This window comes from Falco naumanni, chromosome 5 (genome assembly GCF_017639655.2).
Source record: "Falco naumanni isolate bFalNau1 chromosome 5, bFalNau1.pat, whole genome shotgun sequence".
Taxonomy (NCBI): domain Eukaryota; kingdom Metazoa; phylum Chordata; class Aves; order Falconiformes; family Falconidae; genus Falco; species Falco naumanni.
In genome coordinates this window covers 21,693,374-21,713,531 of record NC_054058.1, presented here as the reverse complement: position 1 = coordinate 21,713,531, position 20,158 = coordinate 21,693,374, and the positions used below count along the sequence as shown (strand labels likewise).

General features: G+C 37.5%; 1 protein-coding gene across 4 annotated transcripts in view; it reads right to left on the bottom strand.

Moving 5' to 3' along the window:
- SLC15A5 (solute carrier family 15 member 5) overlaps positions 1–20,158 on the bottom strand; it is a 71,315-nt gene that overhangs the window by 17,599 nt on the left and 33,558 nt on the right. For all 4 annotated transcript variants that reach the window (XM_040593862.1, XM_040593860.1, XM_040593864.1 and 1 more), the window contains 5 exons: positions 18,292–18,725; positions 16,268–16,490; positions 9,829–9,998; positions 5,659–5,879; positions 2,921–3,107 (listed from right to left, as the gene is read on the bottom strand). In XM_040593862.1, coding sequence (XP_040449796.1) covers positions 2,921–3,107; positions 5,659–5,879; positions 9,829–9,998; positions 16,268–16,490; positions 18,292–18,661 — 1,171 coding nt within the window. In that variant the 5' untranslated portion in view covers positions 18,662–18,725. The remainder of the gene's footprint in view (positions 1–2,920; positions 3,108–5,658; positions 5,880–9,828; positions 9,999–16,267; positions 16,491–18,291; positions 18,726–20,158) is intronic.

Below are 20,158 nucleotides of genomic sequence, written 5' to 3'. Positions count from 1 at the left end.
CTATTTCAGAAAAAGTAACCTCTGAATGCCCAACAAGTGTAATATTTCTTTTGAGACATTATGTGGCAGAGGAAGAAACAGAGCCTTGGAGACCTAGTTTTCCCTCTACCTCCTCTCACTTCAGAACTCCTTAAAGCAAGCAGTTTGGAATGACCATCTGAGGCTTTGATTTTGGAGAACAGGCTGTTTTAGGAACACCTGGAACTGATACTAGGACAAGGTTGTTTATCTTATCTAGAGACTAAGGTTGTATCGGACCTTTGTGATTCTTGATCTCATATCCTGAGTAAAACAGGTCAAAAAGCTTCTCTGGAATTAGCATCTGTTTAAACCAGAACATCTTTTAAGGAGACATGGTCATCAACTCCCAAATCACCTCAAACAGACATTGGACTGGAGGCTTGCTTTACAGAGTGCTGTACAGAAAGCTGTTCTCCACGTCATTCTTGGATGAAGTAAATCTAAGATTAGTAAAACATTTCAGTGTAATCAGGCATTAAGAATATTAGAGCAAGAACTTCTATGGTTCAAGTACTTCAGCAAAAGCCTCTTGCCTATAACTGATGGACACACCCTCAGTTCTCTGCTGAATCTCCTGTACTATTGACTAAAATAGCATAAAATACGTAACCCCCCACTCCCACCAAAAAAACCACAAACAAACTATGAAACTGGAAAAAAAAATATCTGTTTACTAAATCCTTATGTTTTTCATAATTAGGTCCAGATACTCAATATATTTGACATACAATCTACACTTATGTTAAGATTTTAATTTTTTTTAGAACATACCTAATTTAAAGATAAACCACCAACTACAGAGAAAGTAATATAGATTACAGTTTTCATATAGATCCTTATTACAGAGCAATCAGACATTTTGAGTTCAATATTGTCTACATGGTTCATCTTTGAAAACTGTTATTCTTAACATACTGAATTTTTCCGGAAAACTATTTATATTTCTTCCTCTCAAGACTTGAATTAAAATATAGTTATAGGCTGGCTTAACACCAACAGCTTATTTATACTCCCAATTTTGCTTCTGAAAATAATTGTGAACCTAATTAACTGTCGGCAAAAATATTGGCACTTAGAGGTCTACCATATTTGCAGGTGCAGTCTTATACTTGGATATCTAAAGCCATCGCCTGTACTCACAGGTATTTTTATGCCTCAGGTAATTTACCACCCCTAACAGGAGGCTATTTTAATAAATGAAGCTATTAAGAATAAACCACTGCATATATTCTACTGCTGTTCAACATAACAGGATAGAACAATAACACCAACCTGAAATTTCCACGGTTTTAAGGAAAATTATTATCTGAATGTGCATTTTCTGTTTTAATGCAGACGTTATTTTAAAAACTAGGGTAATTGCAGCCTGCTGCGTTATATGCATCTGGTTTGTATAAAACTTAATAACACTCGTAATTAGGCTAATTTAGTCAGATTAATACCTCTGTGTGTGTCAGTACTCACTGTGCTGCTTGCCATGGGGCACTGAATTAATAGCAGCACACTGAGAAAATAGTCGTTTATTAATATTTTTGTCTGAGATTTGTAATGCAGGCTGGAAGATAAAAAAATGTAAGAAGTTTAATGAGAGTATCTATGAAAGGGAATAGTTTTAAGTGAGTACAGAATGGAAGCTGCTTTTCTGGTGGTGCTAGGTGTAGCTGATGTCAGAAGATAGTTGCAAAGGATCCCTCCAGATCCTAGAACATAAGAGGTTTGGGGGTAATTAAAAAAACAATCAACAAAATAAAAAGAACCCCAACTCAAACCCCACACACATCACTGTCAGAGGGAGGCCCAACCTATATTGATGCCACCATTACTTCCAGGCTATGGATTTCTCTGGAATAAGTACCAGTCTGCAAGCCCGACCTTACAATGCTTACTGTTAAAAACACTGGGACTCACAACAGAGAAGGCTTCTTTGTACCACTTCTATGAGAAAGAGAGAATACTTCCCTTCTGGAGATCCCTCTTCATTTTAATTTAAATGAATATACAATAAGGTACTAAGCACCTGGACAATTGTCCCATACTAAATATTCAAATGTAAGTTCTAGTACTAGAGAGGAAAGCTGTACCTCTCCGTATAACCTTCCACCTGTGAAATATTCAGCCTACTCAGGGCAGACAGCAGTCCAGCGGTACGCGTCCATTTGTTTTACATAGTTGTCTGCATGTTCTCTTTTGCTTACCAGTTCTAAAAATACCTATTACAGACACAGAATTAGACTAGACACTTTTGTTGCACTTGTGGTGCAACTTCAGAGTCTGGAATAAACTCTACTAGTGATAACACAGTTTCCCTCTTATGAGCTGCAGTCCCAATGTTGATGCAGTTATAGCATAAAGATATCAGGAAAAAAAAAAAGCGCTTTTGTTCCTAACCTAGCTATTTAAATCCAAACTCACCATTTTGAGCAGTGAACATTTCTCTCCAGTATCATAAAGCAACTTACTAAAGGACTGTCCCATCCCCAAAAAAGTCTTTCAAAGTAAATTAACTTGCCAAAAGTCAATGGATAAATGTATAGGAGACAACCTAATCAAAATAAGTCTCAGGCCTAAATGGTTAGTACCGTTTGTATCACCAATGCCTTAGGATGACTCCTAGTTATTTGTGAGTGTGTCTCAAAATTTTTTATTGGTCCGAAGAGTCTCAGTCTCTGTCCTAGTCAAAAGCTATGCATTTTCTTCTTGATACCTAGTATTTTTTTTGCAGGGCTGTCTTTTCAACACTTTGAAACATATTCATCTCTGAGAATAATCCCCAAACAAGTCTATCTTAACATTTATATTCAGAAACAATTGTACAGGATCACCCGTCAGCTGCTGGAGTTTCTCTTTCAAAAACAGAATACATATTAAAACTGTATAAGCACATGTATTTTATACATACCAATGTAAATTGTTGTAGAATGTCCAGTGTCCTTGGAACTAAAGAGATATGAGTTAATGCATTCCAAAATAGGAACAAGAATCAGTAGTGGCACGATGCTTATTACATTCATCGCTGCAACTGGCAAGACAAATCCACTGAAGTGCAAGTTGGAATTCATGGTTTGGAGATAATATCCTGAAGGAATCTGTATTGAAGCATAAAACCCCATTCCATTAGTATACTAGGTACCTTTCATGGATAAGATTTCTACTATATTTGGAAACTTCAGCTCTCTTCCTTCTGAAGAAGTCACAGTAAACCAAATACCTGTTGGCCAAAAGGAACAACCACTCATGATGAAAGCCTTTCAGATTGTGACTGTCTTGTTCTGTGCCAGAACGTATTTTCCTTCTATTTCATTTGCCCTTGAATTTAACAAATCTAAGCAGCAGTGCATGAGTTTATCTGATCATCCCTAGGCACAACCATCAGCCAACATACTAAATGGTTCTGCCTAATACTTTAGTCACTTCTCATAGACAGTATTTAACAGAAGAGTATTTTAGAATAGCAAGATACAGAGTTATTTTGAACTCCTGATCGTGTGCTCAGGGTGAGAGTAATTTTTAAGACACTCTTGCCAGCATACGGCTTTAAAAGCTACAGGGAATGAAGATTTGGCCACAGTCTTAGAACCAGCTTAATGTAACTGACAGCCATAGCAGCTGTACAGAGGACTTCCTTCCACTTTTGGGAATTGGAAACAGAAGAAAACAACCAACTAGATGAGGAAGCCACCAATGGTAGTCATCAGGGTATGAAATTAAATATATTTGTAAGTCTCTCACTTCAAAAACCAATAATTCCTCCCACTTGTGTAAGACTCTACAGAAGATCTGTTGAGTTTATTAAAAAAAAAAAAAGTCACAATAGCTTCTACCAACAGATTTTTCAGTTTGGTTTTGTGTAGTGGTTATTTTGGTCTTTGTTTCCTTTTCCCCCCCCCCCCCCCCCCTAATAAGCTTGATTAAGTAAGCATTGCAATTTCATGTGCAGCATGAATAATTTCATGTGCTCCATTTCTCCATTTTACAGACTGATGAGAAAAATAAAGAGAGGAAACTTGAGCAATTCACAGAGCACAGTCAGCACAGAGCTAGATGTAGAACTGGGGTTTTTTACGGTTTCTGTTTTTAGAGAGTTCTGGATTCCTGCAGCATTCTGTGAGGCTCTCCAACATGACTGATAATGATAAATCCACATAGAATATTACTGCTTTTTAGTAGTCGAAAATTAACATTAACATGTAGTTAATAACTGGGCTTATGCATGGATTTTAATCAACGGTTATAGTCAACCCTACTCACTGGGAGTCTGTTCAGTACTAAAGAATTACTTAAATACTAGCTCTTAATAAATATATTTCTCACCTACATTCCACCTCCGAAAGAAGATATAAATTGTAGAGGGGTGAATAAATAGGAATAGAGCTATGAAAGATCAGAATTGAGCCAAATCTTGTTGGTTTCTTCTTTTCATTGCCTATTGCAAATCAGAATTGATTTCTTAATAGGCATTAAAATATCATCAACATGAATCACAGGCACTGAAAGCTGTTAATAATATGGAGAAAATACTATTAATCTTTACAGAAAAAGGTACTTATCTATTGCGTAGTCTAAGAAAGAACCTTAAACTTATTGGAAATTCTGCCAAAGGAATAAAAGCAATCTCCTTCAGCAGTACAAATACTTTTTATCTTTTTTAGTTATATACCTGATTATTACTGCTGTGATTAATGATACCTGGTTCATTTCCATCTGCTCATTAATGCATAGCCTTGGCCATATGTGTGCATTTGTTGGTTTGGGGTTTTTTTGTTTGCTTTGGATTTCTTGTGCTTTTGGCGAGGAGAGAAAGGGGAGGGAGGGAAGAGGAAAAGGAATGAGGCAGATGGATGGGAGTGTAGGATGATGGCAAGAGGAAGTGTCAATAAAGCAGTATATGCTACATATTTGTAAGAATTTCCTTAAGCGGCATTTTAACACCAATAAGTAAAAATGGATTTCTGAGCCAGCTCATAAATTTGTTATTCCAGTTGCCAAAGGGCAAGATACCTCAAACTGCCGCTTAGCCAGGATCATCCATACAGAAATGAATCTGAAGGAATCATGTCAGCTTAAGTGGCTTCTTGACACATTTACATTTATATAACATACACTCACTGAGAAGCAGAAAGAACCACATAGCCTGACAGTGGCTGTGAAAGGGCTGCTTCTTTCCACAAATGGAAACCCACCCATTTCCAGTGTACACCAGACAAATAATCCTGTCAAAACAGTAGGAGAAATAGGCATCCAAAAGAGCAAATAAGAATTTTCTACCTCTCCCAAAAAGTGTGACTGAACATCTAAGAAATTGGAAAATTACATTTTTTTCAGAAGAATGCCAGGCCTGAGTATCTGATAACTGCCACATGGCAGCATGAGGAGCACAAGACTGTAGCACTAGATGTTTCAGCCAATAAGAATTCAGAGAAACAAGTAGCCAGCACAAACACAAGCTCCTTAATGAGTCTTGACTGTCTATTTTACTTATTTGATGAGAGGATAGAGCAAGGTATATTCTCAGGTAAATAAAACTATGCAAGGTTGCTCCACTGGTAAAGCAACAACTAAAAAACCACGTCTAAGACATAGTAGTAAACACATGTTACGGTATATTTCAAGATTTTTGTTTAAAAGCTGTGTACCCACCTGCATAATACACGTTCTGTACAGAATTTGGAAAGCAAAAAACGGGAAAAGCCTGGCAAGCAACTTTGTGCTTTCCACCTGGGTCTCACTGTACTGACCACCATAGTTTTCCTTGGCATGATCTAGCCAGTTTGTCATGCCTCCGCTAAAGTAGCGATATCGCACACAGCACGTTTTTAGTGCACTAGTAATTACCCCAAAAGTCGTCATCAAGGAACTGCCTGCAAAGAATCAGAGACACGAGACATTGGTATGTTTCACTTGCTGCCAAAATAAACAAGACACAACATTTTGGAAGGGGGAATACAACCTGGTATGTTCACCTTTATGTCTTTTTGGAGAGGGGGAAGGCGATAATAGTCTGGATTTGTTCCAAAACATTCCTTTTTGGAAGCCAGTTCATTCACAGCCTAATTGTTACAAAAGCAATCCAGCCCAACATCCATAGAGAAAAGTGCCTTTTGCTACCGCTTATTTAACAGACCACAGCCATTTGTTGCTGTGGTTGAACAGGTAAAGTATTACTTTGCTTTTGCTTTCTATTGATTGAATGAGGTTAGTTTTCAATTCAAGGCAGTACTGAAATATTGCATGTCTGCTGAAGTCCAGCAGCAAGAGAAGGGTAGTCGTGAAGTGAGGAAAAAAAGGGAGCTCAAAAGAGGGCTGATGAGATAAAAGAATTTTTCTGGATGCATTTCAAAGCCAGAAGTATTATCTCAGGATTTTCAAGTAGCATGCTGTGGCAGAGGAGAAGTTACCAATCTGGTATTTGGCATATTAAATCTTGCTCACTGGTTACTAGGTTTAAGAATTGCTAACTCTGTTCTCAGAGTCAGAGGAAAGAGAAGTAAAACAAAGACAAAACTGTTGGCTTCAGGCTTGGGAATGCAGATTCATTTACCTTTGGTAAATTGCCATGCATGCAAATAGGGGTTATAGCACTTCTTTGCTTTTCTGAGTGTTGAAGCACTACAATAACTTAGGAATCTATAAATAAATAATTCTCAAAACCTGAGGTGACCCAAGATGGCAGAGGGAAAAATGTCTCTCTTCTATGTCTGGTATGGAAATTATTTGCTAGAAATATCTGAAACCTGCTGAAGCACTTGCTCTAGAGTAGTAAGAAAGGACATTTTATTAAATAAAAACATTTGAAATCCTCTAGCTTTTTAGCATTAACATGTAGATTGTTGGCATTATTAAATAAAATATGAAATAGCATATCAAAGCTTGCAAACACAGAGATTTGGTACAGTTTTTATTGTTCTGTATGACTGTACCAGGCAAATATTCTTACCACTCCTTGTAAGTGATGTTTAAGTTTATGACCTCAATAAATTTCAAGACCAAATCTGCAGACTTCCAGAGCGAATTGACTAAGAAGCTAACCAGAAAACAAGTGGGACGTGGGGCTCTTGTCAAGGCAGATTTATTTTCAGAAGTAAAAAAAAAAGTAGCAGAAGAGTCAGTATCAGTTCAACTCATCAGCAGAGCCAGTAATTATGTGTTTTAGGTCAGAGAAGTGATAACCTTTTGCTTCATCCTATGTGAAGAGGTTGGACATTCACAAAGAAGGAATGAAAACACGACAGCAATCTGGCGTTACTGCTCTGCAAGGGTTTGAACCTAGTCAGTGTTGAAATCATAAGATGCACAGAGTACCCCCCGAAAAGACCAGTAGACAGGTCAAAGCAAGAACATGCTGTGTTCTGGTTTATCTGACCTAATCTCAAAGATGGCCATGGCCATCTCCTTCCCTTTGGAATGGAAGATGATGGTCAGACTCTCCTCTCTTACTTTCACTGGAAAGAAAAAAAACCACAAAACCCATAAACAAAAAAAAACCCACCAGACTAAAATAGACAACAATTCCTGAAATTTCCCTGCCTTTCCTAATGGATCACCCGAGTCCCTCTTTAGTGTAATTTCAGTCAGCTACCTAGGAAATTTTGTATGAGAAAAACCAGACAAATATGTTATTTTGCTGTGTTTCTTGACAAGGAATTCCAGCAGATGATAAAATCTAGTAAACTAGGAAGATAAAGCTGTTTGAAGTTGTAGTTCAAAAAGCAACTTGAATGATACATGGACCTAATCCATATCAAGAGGATTTTGCCAATGATATAGTTAACATAAGTATCTCATCCCTTCTTTAAAAGAAAAAGGAAAAAGAAAAAACAGAAAACAAAACACTATAGTGGTGAATTCTTCAGATTACAAATCTGATCAGTTAATAACAGACATGTTTAAAAGCATAAATATTTAATCAGTTCACATTGTGTAGATCAACATCACATACTCAATACTTGTATTTCTATCATTTTCTTAAAAAAATAATCTGTAGAGATACTAAATTGCAATTTTCAGAAAGTGATTTTCCTTCTCCTTTATACTTCAGCTCTTAGCTCTAATGTTCTGCTACTTTGACCTTGATCTAATCATGAATATCTATGCTACTTAATTACAATAAAAAGCCTACATCGCACCCTAGATGGTAGATACACGTTTTTTTCTTCATCTCTGGTCACCTGCCAGTCCTCAAAATTATAGCACTGGGAAGAAATGCAAATGAAGTCCATGCTTGACAGCTAAACATAATTGAATGCATGATCCATATTTGAAGGGTTACCTTAAGATAAAAAAGGCAGCATATATAAAAAGCATTTAAGGTCACCTATAGATTTGAATTACAAGTCTGAAGAATTTCCGATTTCACCATCTAACTGGAAGGTACAGAGTATATTATTTTTTCTCTTGACTAAGGAGATAAAAAACTTTGCAGATATGAATGTAGAGATTTGTATTCTGCTAAGATTTGGAAAATATATGATAAAGCAAACAACACTCTAGGGAAAAACACTTGATAAAAAAAATTTCTGCTAGTTCTGTAGGTGGCCAAGAGAGACATTATCTACAAATCTATGTTATTCCACTTAATAGAATTAAACCAGTTAGATGATAAACTACAGTTTTAGTCCACATGAAATAGTCCAGCTCAGCGGTGAATGCTAAAGAATCTTTTTACCTTCTTGAGTTGTAAAACCTGTAGTGAGCCCCAGCAAGCCAGAGAGCCAGCACTCTCCATAAGAAGCTAGCTAAACCGATCTTAGTCTTTGCAGACCTCGGCTCCATATTATCATGAGGTTTTTGGGGCACCGCGAAGGGAATGCCTTTCTTTGATTCTATTCATTGAATAAAACTCTCTAGTGATGTCCTCGCTATCATATTCCCAGGCACTCAATTCATGTGTTAGTTCCCTCACTGCTACTATATTTTTGCTTAGATTATATTTATAACAAAAATCCTGAAATAACAACTTATGTTCAGCTTCTGGGTTCTATCGGAAAAAGAACAGGAAGGTTTGGGCATTTACAGCCTTATTCAAGTCACCTAGGCTCCACTACTACTTCTGTGCTTGGTCAATGGAGTGGGGTAGCAGTCGTCAAAGGATTTTGTAGAGCTTGGCTACTAACTGGTGAGGCCACAGAAATGTAAGAACTTCTTTTTTAAAATACCTGCACAGTCTGCATAGGAACTATTTAGAGCTATTTGGTATTTGCAGTTATTTTCAAATATGTAAAACCACATGATGTTGTATAAGCAAGCATGTTGAAATAACAATAAGCATCACATGTTCTGCAAGAAAAAGGCATTATAAAACTGCTTTGCCACTAGTGCAAGCTGTTGTTCAGCTGACTAATCACACTGCCCGGCCACCTAGGTGCAAGTTCAGGCGAAATAACTGAGCACACTTAAGGGACAAAACACAAGTGTGCTTGGTGCCTTAGCATAGGCACAAACTTTGCTTCAACTGATAAAAACTCATTGGGCATAAGTTGAACCAAGCGTGGCAAAATAAATTCCACCAACAGCATGCACATTATATCTCTTCCTGCACAGGCAAATGCTTTGACACATGCCTTGATGTGACAGAAAATGTACATAACTTTACCAGAGACTGCTTTCCACTTATTCAGCCTATCCAGAATCTCCAGGTCTATCTTTACAGGGATGGATGTCACCTCTGTTGTGCAGACCTTGTAGACATAAACCCCAATTAACCAACCAAACAGTGCAGTGTTGTGGAAGAACTCATTTTCATATGCAAGTTGATCTTTTCTGTAAAAATAGTCTCTAAATATTTTTCTTTAAGATATAGTTGCCTCTTACCTGTTTTGGGTTTGTAAATCATTTCACCCCGCACCATGTGAATTGTGATCATAGCCATAAGCATGGACACAAATGGGATAAGAAAACCAAGGTTCCTGGCCACAGACTGCTGGATATAAGAAATGCTGACAAAGACAACTGCCGAATTTAAGTTAACCAACCAATAAAACCTAGTACACAGAGACAAGAGAGAGAAGAGTAGAGAGGTTGAGCAATGTAAGGCTTTTATAGAAGATTAAAATGTTCAATTAAAGTCATGGTAAGTATAGTAAGCAAGGACAACACAAGTATCATGCACACATTGACACAGCAATTAACATCAAATTTCACTTGGATGTCTCAGCTCCAAGAGCTATATGATTAAAATAACTGTACTAAAGCAGTAGAGCTGAACAAATTATCAACCTAGTACTAGAATATTCTTGAGGATCAGAGTAATTAAATACAACAACATTTAACATTTACACATTTAGTATCTAATAACATAAGTTTTGTGTACGCAGCATCACCAAATTACATGCTTTAAGCTTAAGAGAGGAATGTCTTCATGTCACCATCCCTTGTTTAAGAAATATTAGAATTTGATTTATCAGAAAGGATGGCTTTTCCATTAGTTGAAAGGCTCAGCTTGAATTTTTGGCGGCTTCTGGAAATGTCTTGATAAGGAGGCTCCCCAGCATAATTTGCTCTGAGACTGCATTTGGCAGTAGAGGTGCTTTCCAAGCAAGTGCTGAGCCCCTCCTAGGCGCAGAAGATACCCAAATGAAAATCACACTCTTGGAAGCAGATGGCATGCCACTAGTGATAGGCCTACTGCAGCTTGGAACCCCTGACAAAAGCACAATAAATATGCTTTAAGGAATTATAAGGATAAAAAAAGGCCACACCCAAAAATAAAAAAAAAAAAAAAACAGAACAATGTGTTTCCTTGAAAGGATGCAAAAGGATAACTACCTATTTTCCTTATCCTAGCAAATGAGTTTACATCTGCATAGTAAGGAGTATGTTGTCATGTCATTTTTTCCCTTGGATTCCAACTCCTACATAACACATTAAATCATGAGTTCTTCTAAAATTCAGCTTTTTTGAGTAGTTAACTGTATAGCTACATAAAGTAAAACATAAGCGAAACAAAATGTACTGCTTGTTCTTTTATTGCATAGCCCTCTTCTCACAACATGACTGACTAATTTTTACCCTACCATTCATACTTGCAAATGTTTCAGTTATAATCCCCCTATGTTCTTTTAAATTCTGAGGTGCCCCCCTCACTATTCTTCAGGCCACTTGTGTTGTCTTTTTGCTTCCAATAGAGCTTAAACCAAATTTTCCCTTAAAACTGAACTCTCACACAGAACAGAGGTTTGAAGCTATAGAGCAGAGTCAATGACTATTTAGCATCTCAGGGTACAGAGATGAGATTCAGAGAGAACCTGCTTTGTTGGAGTCACACTTTACAAAAATACTAGCTTTTGAGGATTGGTATGATACTTCAATTGAAAAGTCAGAGTCAGTCATTCAAGAAATTTTGTTTCAGATTTGACTGTGCCTTGCAGACTTAGCCTTGAAATTTTAAGTAAGGAATTTTAACTTTGACTAAACTTTCAAGTTCCAAGTTGGCTTTAAATACATGTATTGGTTTTGCATGGCGACGTTTCGGTAGCGGACGTGGTACAGGGGTGGTTTCTGTGAGAAGCTGCCAGAAGCTTCCCCTTTGTCCCACAGAGCCAACACCAGATGGCTCCAAGTCAGACCTGCTGCTGACCAAGCCCAAGCCCATCAGCATTATATTTTCCCGACCCGTCCAGCTGAGGAGGGGAAGTGATAGAGGGGCTTTGGTGGGCACCTCGAAAGGGACAACCCACCCCAAGATGACAACTGTATTTTAAACAAAGAAAAGGGATGAATAATGGAGTAATACTATCTCAATATATCATAGATTACATTTTGCCAGCAACTGCAAGAGAAGATTCCTTCATCTTTAAATGAAAACATTTTGCTAAGGTTGCAGGAAAGGCGAAATATACATTGAAATACAATTATACAGTTTAATACATATTGCTTGAAGAAGCAAAACTTGCTTTCTTGTCTGGTGCTACTTCTGCCTTATGTATGCTATTTGGACTTGAGTACTTTTGTCTCCTAATTCATCTAGAATTACCTTCTCAACAACAAAAGAAAAATGTCAACACATTGTAGCAGACCAGTTATCCCTCAACAATCCAACTCCCAAGCTTGCCAGCTTGATCCCTCCTCAACTGCAAATTGGTAGGTAGGGCAGGAGCTAAGTAACAGCCTACCATTACAGCTCCCTGTATCAGCAATCACAGCAAAATGTTTTGAGCTGAAATTCTTAAGAGGGGGATTTCAAGTCTCTCTTGACACCTAGGAGACCTCCTCAACCCCATTTCATTCATTTAAAATGATTTCTAGGTGGCCTGCTGTAATTGCCAAGATGAACCACTTTCATATTGCAATGCAGTACTGAAGTGCCTGCTGTATTCCTTCCAGTGTTCTGACATTGGTCACTACATCACGTCTAGCTAGTGCCAAGAAAGCAAAACCTTTATCATTTCAGAAGTACAGACCTTTGTAATGCTGCTCGGGTCAGTTCATTTACAGAGACAACACTCTCTCACTGCTAGGGATGAGAGATGACCACAGGGCTATGCAGCAGTAGGCATGGGAAGATGATTATGCAGTTTGACTCACCGGACCCAGGGCAAATGAAAGAAGAAAAATGATGTACTCCACCAGGGCAAAGTCCTGAGAGCTGTGCAGCCGCAGGCCTCCTGGAACCAGCAAGGACATGCACAGCAGGGAGCCCTGCTACTTCACACATTTCTCTGAAGTCACCAAGACACATCCAAAGTTCCAAACCAATTACTGTTTCCTTCAAGTGATTTACATATTTAGGAGATGATAGTCAGAATCATAGACATTTCCCCTCGTCTGAAAGCAATCTTTAGGCACTTTGGAATTATATTATTCTGATGATGGTATAGTTGGAGGGATTTTGTACATGCACATGCTGACTCCAGTTCAAATAAGGCTTTTAAAAAAATACAGTTACACAACCGGTCCAGCCAGAACTAGTGTAGAAGTGTTGAAACAATTCTTAAGTGACAATTTTTAAGTTTCAGTGGCTGTTTTCTAAACGTTCTAAAGAAGCGTGCCTCACGTACCTGAAGCCCTGACACTCTTCATGACTCTATGATCATTTCACTAGAAGTAGGAACCTCCAAAGAAAACCCTTGAATATAGGAGAGTGCTTTTGTTTTTCACCACTGTATAGCAAAGTACCGTAGGACTGAAATGTAAAGCTCCTGTCCTCTCACAGAAGTGAGAAGCAAAAAACTCCATCATGTTTTAGCAATCCCTATGGACCAAACAAGAAAGATAAACTAACCTCAATGCACACGTGGGATTTGCTCATGTCATACTGACAGCAGCAGATCAGAACCTACCCAAACAGAAACACATCTTGCTAGTTCTTGTATACCATGGCCATCTAATATTGCAATATTTGGACTTGCATTACCTAAAGCGTCTCAGAGATCCCAGTAGGGCATAGCTGATTTAGTTAAACACACCAAACCAACAATCATGTCCAACTTTGCATGGAACAGCTCCTTGCTGGAGCTTCAGCAGTCTGAGCAATCCCCGCAATGAGAGCCAAATGCCAACCTAGGAGGTTCATTTCAAGAATGCGGTTCAGATACAAATCCAAATATTATTGTGATAAGCCCATAAAAACCTAATAATTTTATAACATTTTACAGAAATGTACTCATTGCAATAACTTCAAAGAAGTAACATCCACATGACTTCTTATTTAGAAGTATTGTTTATGTTTATACAGTATTCAAAGTTTTTACTTAATATAATAATTAAGATGAACCTGCTGAATGAAACAAACTGAGATCAAGTAAAATATAAGAAAATATTCTAAAATCGATCTTTTCTCACTTTCTGGGTTAATTTTGAAGACTCAGTAGATTTCCTGTTACTTGAAATATTATTTGCTTTTCTTTTTTAAGCATACCTAGGTCTCAGAATTTAAGTTTTGATTTATCCAGACTTAGAGCCAGATATTCTATGTATGGACTAGCATCCAAGCCATACATTTTCCTATACTACAGCTTTGTAGGAGGAAGTAATTTTTTTTTCCCCAGAATTGCTATGGAGTTCTCTGCAAAGACAAGGTGTGGGGGGAAAAAAGCAACAAACAAGTAGAAAAACATTTTAAGAAGTTTAAGTAAAGCTTGCCCAAGATAAGAGCAGAAACTGGACTGTAGTATATGGAAAGAAAAATTAGGATGGAAGGATGGAAAATATTACTACTACCGTTTTCTCTGCATTTGTTTGGCAAAGATCAGTAAGACAAGACAGAACACTGCTAAGTCTCATCCCTAGTCTGGATTGTACCCTTTGCTCTCAATTCTCTGCTCCCATAGACATAATTAACTTCTCCTGCTACAAAAATACTACCAGTCCGTAACTTTAACCTCAGAAAAGCAGAAGTCCTTAGGGAAACAGTCCAGCAGAATACAAGCCCCTTCTTCATTTGGCATTGGTATATTCTGTTTACTTAAAAGGTCAGAGTCATAGTTCATACCAGGGGTTAGAACCAGGCTCTAGATGTGCAAATCAATCTTCTTCAAGGATTGAATTAGACAACAGGTAATTACAGGGTCTTTTATCCAAATCTTTAATCCAATAATTCTGATTGTTTAAATAGAACTTTGCTAAGAACACAGACTCAAACTTACCAAGAGTATGTAACCATCTCATTTTATATTATTTTCAAATTCAGTGCGGTGACAAGCATCTACCAAGAGAAAATAGCTACCAAGTTATTATATTCTGAGAAGTTTTAATGATATTAAAAGTGCTAAGAATGAAAACCCCGTTTTTAAATCATGAGATTTAAAATCAAACAGCCCCTCCTTAGATGTCACTGAAAAAATTACTAAATTTTTTTAATTGCACATGTGCCTTCCTTGATATTTCCAAAGTTCCAAGAACTGACCCATCTGGATTCCCCCAAGGAACTTTTTATTCATATTATATCTCCTTTGTAATCAACACTGAGAAATGTCACTTTGATTAAACACAATTCTGAATGTCTAAGACCACAGTACAATAAATTCTCCAGAGCTATCTTTCAGAACAACTGATTGCTCTCCAGTCTTAATCCCCCAGAGTCTTATTTAATCAAAATGATGTTGCTAATTAAGGATTAAAACTCAGAATAGAGTAAAAAGGAAGGATTTTTTTTTTTTTTCTTCTCTCCTATGGGCAGGTCAAGGAGGCAGAATCTGCTCTAAGGAACTAAACAGTCTCATCCACCTTTGGTAAAGCTGCCTTATTCACTGAAGTTTGGATTTAATTCAAAACTCTTTGATAGTAACATAATTGGAGGAAAAAAGAATAGCCAGGAAAGCCATCCCCAAAGGAGGAGAGATTTGATTCACTAAGATCTTCATTGATTCTTCAGCATTGCATTGTTAATATGTAAATGTGCTCAGTTTTTATTTTAAGAACTGTGCATGTATGGGGAAAGGAGAGAAAAAGGGGCAGTCTAGGGCTTATTTCACCCTCCCTTGAAGCAGGCATCTGGAGGTTTCCACTGTGACTTCTTTGATCCTCACTCCACAGTTTAACCAGAAATTACAGGTGAATGTATATAGCATTCCATATAGTGCTACAGAAGTGGTAAAGGCAAACATATAAAAAGTGACCTCTCTGACATACTGAGAGAGAAATAGTTAATATGGAACCCCCCTGAATTTTGGCAATCAGTTTAGGAGCAATTTTTCCTTAAAGTTCTCTTAAAAAATTTAAAATATTCAAATCAAAACACAAATGTCAAGTGGTTTATCTGACACAAAAACTTCACAGCAACAGAGTTGAAACAATACAGCAGACCCCTACCACTGAGCTTCGCAGCTAGAGACTACTAGCAATCCCTAGTTCCAGTAAACCAGCAGACTTTAGCCTTTCATTGCTAAAAATTTAATCTGATGTAAATTCTAATACATCATTGAAATTTGCCACTGTTAGTTAGGGAGTGGCAAAAATGTATCCTAAAGGGATAGTCATGTTAAATGTAGAAAACCAAATGGAATATGTTGTTCTAAGAGCAGCTAGGCTGTCAGGTCTTTGAGCATTTGGATAAATCAGTTCATCCTAATTCTGACTAAAGACTTCTGTAGGAGGCCAAAATAGATGATCACCTCTAGTCCTAGCAAAAGGAAAAACTTAGGAAGTTTTTACAGAAATTCTTGGAAACCCTTCCAAAAATCTGTAAGTTTTGCAGTTAAAAACAAAACAGGAAAGCCACCATCTGTAGAGTCTGCCTTGTAAGTCAGTAGTGAATTTCAAGGCAATGCTCTATCACCCACAACAGATGTTCAGCCAACATTAAGTTACCAACCAGTTGAAAAAAGAAAGAAGGTCTTTTGGTCCACAGTCCTCAAGGTTGTATGCACTTAATGGACACACTATAGCTCTTATGCCTCCTATTCCCAGACTAGCTGTGAGTAGTGCAAAGTAGAATACTATTTTCTGCTCCCTTTTGGTCAGCGTATGAAGAATGTGTCGTCTGTCAATGTAAATATCTTCAAAGGGGAATGCCACAACAGGTAATAGCGCTGTACCTGGAATTGGAAAGAAAATTGACATTTGAAATGGATTCGAATCAGACTGATGAATAAGACATTTTTAAACCAGTTATGTTGAAAAGACAGATGAAAAATCAAAAATACGCAACAGCGGAGTGCAAAGAGGGCGTCTTAATGCTGTAGAGAACTGTCGCTCTATGTACAGTAAGGTAAGACCACTAAGGGCCTCCAAGAAAGCAATCTTCCTCTGAAATGCTTGTAAGGTTCTTGTTTCGGGTTCTTCAATCAACTGAAAAGCTCACTGGAAATGTAGCTCCTCTCACTGGCCTTTCCCATTACCCACATATAGATAGCAGTAGCTCTCCACTAGCCAGATGGCACTAGTTAAAACATGTATCTTCAGATGATGAACCACCCATCAGCCAGCAAAAGAAACCACCCCATGGTGAAGTGTAGTCTTTTTTGCATCTTCTTTAAATCCCAGAATTGTAATGGGAATTATAATTTAACAGATAAATTCTCAAAAATGTTGTTAAAAATTTTCTTTTTTTCTGCTGCAGCTTCATGGAAAATACATGATTTTTCAGAAACTTTACCTATGGAAATGATGGCATGAATTGCCTTTGCCACCTCTAGCAATTCCATGCAATTGCTATTGCCATCTCACCCGGTCTTTGAGATTTAATCAGCTAAAGCTTCTCCAAGTTGTAATTAGAAATTAAACTCTAAATATATTGGTGTGTCAACACCAAGACTAGCAATGACTAAGACTACAAATGTGAATCAAACCCTAATATATCAGGAATGTTTAATGATCTATCTCAAAAAAGTTCTGGTTAAAACAATACCCAAAGACATCAAATTCTGTTTCTGTCACCAGTCTTCTACTTTAAGATATGTGTTGAAAGGACAATTGACAGAAGGAGATTCGAAACCAGAAGCCCATGGGAGAAACAGTGGAACATAATAGCAATCAGTTTTCTGTACGGCTTGCACAATGGTTTTGCAATCAGCTCAAGAACATTTCAGGAATTAGTCACATTTTTTTCCTTACTTTGTTGCATGTCAAAATAGCAATGTGGCTGATCATTGCAGAAATCAGACTTGCTTATACTCAACAACTGGACAAGTAAGAAGTATTTCTATCAGCTTAGTTTAAGTTGACAGAATAACCACCAGGTGTGAGATGCACTAATTGCTACAGAATGGTCATACTTAGTTTGAACAGTGCTTTTGTATAAAAGATCTTCAGAATAACGTGGGGAAGATTCAGAATGTGCTAACAGAGAGCAGGCTCTCAACAGAGCTGTTAGGATACAGCCTCTCTAATTAAGGAAAAATTTGTTTATACTCGCATGTGCTTAAATACACCTTTCCCTCTTGTTCAAATACAACAGTCATATACCTTTAAATACAAAAATATCTCGACTACTAACAATTGGGAAACAGTTTCCAAACTCTCTGTCAAACTGTCTCTCTGACTAAAGCCTCAGATTTGCACCAAACACAAATAACCTCAGAAGTCTGTTAAAGGGACCAGTGTTAAGAGTTGAGCATCTGCATCCTGAATAGCTACACTACTTTAGAGGAGTCAAATTTGTGCACCAACTGTCCACAAGATACACATGCAAATGTTCCTTAGTCTTGTTCAAAGCACTCACAAAAGTACATAGGCAAGAATACTGCAGCGCATTTTGTAGAAGAGAAACTCAGTAAGAGTTGTTGGAGAAGGTGGCCACAAGGCTGGAGAAAGTTAGATTTCAAACACAACGCTCAATAATGCATTTCTGCAACAGAATTATTATAAACACGAAATAGTCACTAGGGTGTCACCTACCTAGGAAGTGTAGAAACATGCAGATGCACACAAGCTTGATCCTGCCCACAAGGCATTCAGCAAGCCAGGCAGCCAGTACTGGTGTCAGCATAGAGGTGCCTACAAAGCACATATTGACAATAGCTGCCTGGTAGTTGCGATAGCCAAGTTTGACAGTGCAGAAGAGGATCATGTTGCAGACAATGCCAAAGAACGTGAATCTCTCACACAGCTCCACCAGCAGCACACAAATAGCCTCTTGGAGTTTCTTCTCAGACTGAGACAGGTTTCCAGCATGGTTGCTTCTCCCGGGTAACAGCCTTTGCGCCTCATGAGACGTATGGTTCAAAAGTTGTTTCTCTTGCATGTCTCTTCTGTCTGCGTCAGGCATGCTTGTCTTTTTGGAGCACGACCGAGTAGAGAAGCTAAAGTTACAGGTATACTTCTCTTCTCCACTGTAATTAGAAAACTAGTAAGACTTTTGCTTTGAATTCCACACTTCACTACTACAATTTCTTAGGGCACCTGTCACTTTTGTGACATTACATGCAGGTCCAAAGGGTATATAGATATAAAAAACCCCCAACAACCACCCCCCCAAGACCCCCAAAGAGCTATATCAACATTTCAGCTTCTGGATTTAGCAACGCTCAGGACCAAAATCAGTTTGTTTAATTAGTCCATTTGGGGGTAAACAAGATTTTCCCCCAGAATTATATTACCTATTAAATTATGGGAATTCAATACTGTATGTGCAATTCTATTTGTATGTTAAAGGTCTATATACACATGAAAGCTAACATGTTCAGCAGAATTCAAATAACAGCTCAAGAAAATAATTTGGTTAAAATAATACTTTAATTAGGCAACAAGTGAAAAACTGCAAGCAAAGATAAAGGTAACAATAATCACTACATTTCTTGTTATTTTTGATTGAAATTCAGATAAAGCTAATTATAAAAATAAGTAAAGCTATTACATTTAAGTCAGAAAAGCAAATTTTAAAGAAAAGTTGAACATATTAGCAAAGGGAAAAAAAGCAATCTAAAAGCAACCTAAACCAAAACTGTTTCTCTAGCCAGGTATTGCACCACAGCTACAATGCATAGTAAAAAACAGGGGCACAGAAGATATATTCTTTCATATCAACCAAAAGCATTTAGAAGCTTGAAAGGAAATTCAGAAAAGCCAAACTTATACTGCTTTACAATGCTCTTGCTACCTTATCCACAGAGAAGTTTGCCGATTTCCTAGATCAGTTTCTCCATTTTATGGAGCTCATTAAGATCACTAACACCTGTTCAAAATACTCCTAACTAAGAATGTGAAGCATTCTACATTTATTTTGCAATGCACATTTTACAAGGCAGTGGTAAATCGGGTCTGCTTCTCTAAATAGAGCTCTCAGTGCCTCTGATGGCATTTTTTGAGGCACAGGCTCTACTGTTTGTTTCCATCTGTCCATATAACTACTCAAATTTTACCATTTCAGATCTATTTAATATCTGAGAAGTCCTACATCCCAAAACAGATGCATAATGGTATAGAACCAGTATAGATAAGGATAGATTCCAAGATTAGATTATAAAAAAAATCCTCCCCCAAAAGAAACAAAAAAAACCCTCAAAAAGCGACTGTGATTCAAACCAGCCTAGAAGCTCTGAAGCTTAAATCTAAATAGCAATACATTGCTCTAAAGCGATCCTGAAATATACATTTTTTAAATCTAGTACGAGTCTAAAGCAAAACTCAGACAGCAAAGGAACTTTTCAGAGACATCCAGTTGGGGATGAAAGCAGCTGTGACTTGTAGCATGCCAAGAACTATTTCTGTCTTCTGATCTGTAATAGCTAAAATGATCTTCATTTGGATAAACCAACCAGAGAAA